The sequence below is a fragment of the Manacus vitellinus genome, unplaced genomic scaffold, assembly GCF_001715985.3.
Source record: "Manacus vitellinus isolate BGI_N305 unplaced genomic scaffold, ASM171598v3 scaffold_24_pilon, whole genome shotgun sequence".
NCBI lineage: Eukaryota > Metazoa > Chordata > Aves > Passeriformes > Pipridae > Manacus > Manacus vitellinus.
Window position 1 is genome coordinate 12485856 of NW_021939798.1, and position 3766 is coordinate 12489621.

Here is a 3766-nt window from a genome sequence, read left to right on the forward strand (position 1 = left end):
AAAACTGGGACGGGGCAGAGCGCGGTGGTGGGTGGAAGGCGCAGGGCCCAGCACGGTGCGGCAAGGCAGCGGCCACAGCTCTAGACACGGTTCTATTTTATTATGGCAAAGGTGAAAAAGCCACCTCGGCCCAACAGGCAACCAGAAAAATTTATCCCAAAAATAACTCGGTACAAAACAGGTCTGCTCAGAATTAAAAAAAACCTTTACAGGAGTTAAAACCTATCCCAGAACATAAAAGTAAAACAAATCCCATCCTCGGTAGTAGTAGCCACAGCCGCAGCCCCCGCTGGGAGTGTGGAGCAAGATCGGAGTCCTTCCCTGCGCCCGCCACTGCTGCTTTAGCTAGTGTCCATCTGGAGAGAGAGGGAACCATCACCACGTGCTGCAGCACCCCCTGGTACCGCCCCAGCACCCCCTGCACGCAGCCCACCTGGCCCTGGTGGAGCCCCCAGCGCTGTGGGATGGGGAGGGCGAGTTCAAGCCCCCTGGCAGCCCCCCCCCAGCCCCASCCCCCTGCGCTGCCCCATGGCTGCCTCTGGAATCCTGCTCATGCCAATCCTTCCATGCTTTCGCCCTGGTTTGTCCCGGCCCTGCACCGACTGTGCTGTTGCGGTGCCCTCGCAGCCTTGGCCCTGCTGGGATTCTGACCTGGCCACGGCACAGACGGCTGAGCGAGGTCTGAAGGCTGTGACTGGCAAGCAGTTCCCCACGCTGGGGCTCATTTCTAGCACCAGCATTGCAGCCTTCCCCTGGCAGCACCCCACACAGTTCTTCCACGTGGGATTTTCCTTTCTGTTTTCCCAGTCTTGCACCTCTCAGCTCTGCGGGTTTTGTTCTGCAGCGGTTCTGGCTCTGGAGGAGCTGTCCCAGCCCGGCAAGAGCAGAGGCTGTTCCTCAGCCATCAGTAACAGCAGGTAACAATGTGCTCTGGAAAGCGAAGCCAAGGCCTGGGCCAAGGCACAGCTCAGCTTCAGAGAGAGATTGCTTCAGTCCAAGGTCCTGGAGAACACTTTCCCTTTCCTGCCAGCTCCAGGCTGCCAGTGCTGCCCAGGACGAGATGCTGCAGAGAGCCTGTCAGAGTGCCCAATTAGCACTTACCCTGGCATTGTAAGCATCCAGCTGTGCATCTAGTTCTTCTGCAGAGAGCTGCTGTTTGGAAGTTCTTCCAGCTCCTCTGCCTCTCCCTCTGTTCCCGCCACGAGTCCCTCGCCTGTTGCCTCCACCTCCAAATCCCCCCGAGACCCCACGGTTTCTGGTCATGCCACCTCTGTTTACACTGTGAGTTTTAAAAAGCAACTGTTTTAGTGCATTCAGTGAACTCAAACAGGACCTGCACTCCCCACTGGGGAGGGGCCCAGCAGGTCCCCACCCTGTGCCTGGGGCAGGGGCTCCCCCACCTCTGTGCTGGTCTCCGCTGCGTGTCGATCTGTGATGTCACCAGCTGGATGTTCATGGGGCGCCCTGGAGGGAGGGAGAGCACCCGTGAGCCTGTGCAGGACAGGGCTGGGAGGAAGGGAGGAAGGGAGCGAGGCACACGTGTGCCAGCTGCTCCACTCCAGCCACAGAAACAGGCCATGGAGACAGCACAGAGACTCACCATCCAAGGGGACCCCGTTGTACTGCTTCATCGCCTTCAGAGCATCAGCCTTCCTCTCAAAATGCACGTCCGCCGTCCCTAAGCTGCGACCAGATCTGTCATAGTGCACAGCTGCCTTCTTCAAGGTCCCAAACTCTGCAAAGAGCTCCTGAGAACGACAGAGAGAGGAGCGTGCCCGTCCGTCAGCGCTGCCAACACGGCAGCTCCCCACACAGCCACGCCTGGTGAGCACTGGTGCCTTTCCAACCACCACAGGCTGTCTGGGAACACACCAATGGCAGAGGGGAGCACAGCCCATTGGGGAGTTTCTGGGAGTTGCCACACGTGGCAAAACCAAGCAGGGTTCTGCATTCACCTCCTGAAGGAGCACGTTTACAGCCAGTCAAACAGACTCAAGGGATGCCAACCTGTTTCTTTTCCCAGAGAAATTGAGGGTGTTTGTTGAGGCCGAGTCAAAGGGGCAACTATTGAAAATACTCCGGATGCCAGACATCCTTCTCCCAGAGAATGAGCCATGTAAGCACAGGAATCCACAAGATGATGGCAGTTGCACTGTGCTTTACTTGTTCCCTTTAGGAACATACCCCAAAAACTGAGACCAGCAAAGTTCCCTGCTGAGGTCTGTCCTTTGATGCCACAAAGGTTGGAAAAGGCAGCAGTGAAGCCACCAATTTTGTTTCACAGGTGCTACATTTGGAAAGTCAACGAGGACAACTCACCATGGTGAATTTCCCACCAGGGCTGTCCCACAGGGGCCCAGGGAGCTGCGGCTGGGCATTACTGCCCAGCCCTGGCCATGCCAACCCGTGCCCAAGGCACGGTGCTCCCAGCACAGGGCATCCAGCAGCCACCTTCCAGCCCAAGCGAGGCCATGCCAGCCATGCCCAGAGCCCAGGCCCAGCTGCTCCCGCCACAGGGACACGGGCAGTGACACCAGGCGGTTCCTCCGCGGGCACAGCTGCCTCAGCCACTCGCACCACGTCCTGAGGAATTAGCGCAGCAACAAAACCAACCCCACACCTAAGGCAGCACTAAATGATGGGGCTGGGAGTAACAAATAAGGCTAAAGCCATTGAGTCAGCTCTGCTGCTAAACAAAGCCCCGGGCAGCTCGTGCAGGGGCAGGAAGGTGAGTCCCGCCACACACGAAGCACAAGGGCTGTGCAGAGCCACATTTTACACCCTGGCCTCACTGCAACAGACAGGGACTTATTTACACCCAGTCTGCAGGAATGGAAATGGAAACACAGCAGGAAAAGAGTGGTATCCAGCACGCTCCTCAGTGACCCGACAGAGCTCCCTTCATTCCTCAGGCCCAGCCAGAGCAGTGCTGGAGGGACCAGACTGAAGGATAATGAGGGAGGTCTGACAGCAGGGGTTTGGTTTTCCCTGATGAAGACACAAAGTCAGAGCCCATGGTGATGGCTGTGCCCTGCAGTGCACCCAGGCCAGAAGCCCCTGGGGGGACACACCTGGCACCCAGCTCAGGGCCCACAGGAACCATACGTTCCTCTGGTCCAGTCTCCAGGGCAGAGGCAGCGACTGCGGGCACTGCGGGCTCTGACCGGGGCACGGCCATGGGACACCTCTCCGGTCACCCCGCCCGTGCATCCAGGGAACCCCTCGGTGTCCAGTAGGACACGATCCAACACAGCAGCAGAGCCCTGGACACGCATGCGGCACCTCAGAAACGGCTGCAGCTGCACAGAGAGGAGCTCAGAGCTCACACGGAATTCTCCAGTCTGGAACCAGTCGAGGTGCAGCATCGTTCCCGCGTGTGCCACGGCTCAGCCCCTCGCGAAGCATCTATAACCAGCTGTTTCAGCCCCCCTCGGGAGCACCGGGCCCGCGCCAAGGCAGGCACCCGCGGCACAACCCCCGTCACGGGGGATTCACCCGGGAATCCTCGGCCCCGGGTGCAGGCGGGCGAGGAGCCGGTGGGGCTCTCGCGGGCACCCGACCCTGGTGGAATGAATGAAACTCCCGCGCCCCCCGCGGCGCCGCCCCGAGCCCCACCTGGATGTCCGCATCCGAGACGCCGAAGTCCAAGTTAGAGACGAGCAACTTCCCGCCGGTCTCCACGCCGGCCCCCGCCCCGAAGCCGCTGTCAAACAGGTCGTGCTGCCACTTCTCGGGGAGCTGCTTCGGCTGCAACAAGACCGGGACC

At 59.7% G+C, this 3766-nt stretch overlaps 1 protein-coding gene across 1 annotated transcript; it reads right to left on the minus strand.

The window, feature by feature from the left end:
• Window positions 1-73: 73 nt before the first annotated feature.
• On the minus strand, window positions 74-3748 carry ALYREF (Aly/REF export factor). Its single transcript, XM_029960018.1, has 5 exons — window positions 3616-3748; window positions 1601-1748; window positions 1401-1464; window positions 1102-1279; window positions 74-356 (listed from the first exon to the last, which is right to left on the minus strand). Exons 2-5 carry the CDS (start codon window positions 1629-1631, stop codon window positions 342-344), a joined length of 288 nt encoding a protein of 95 aa, XP_029815878.1. The 5' UTR covers window positions 1632-1748; window positions 3616-3748; the 3' UTR covers window positions 74-341.
• Between the last annotated feature and the right edge of the window lie 18 nt (window positions 3749-3766).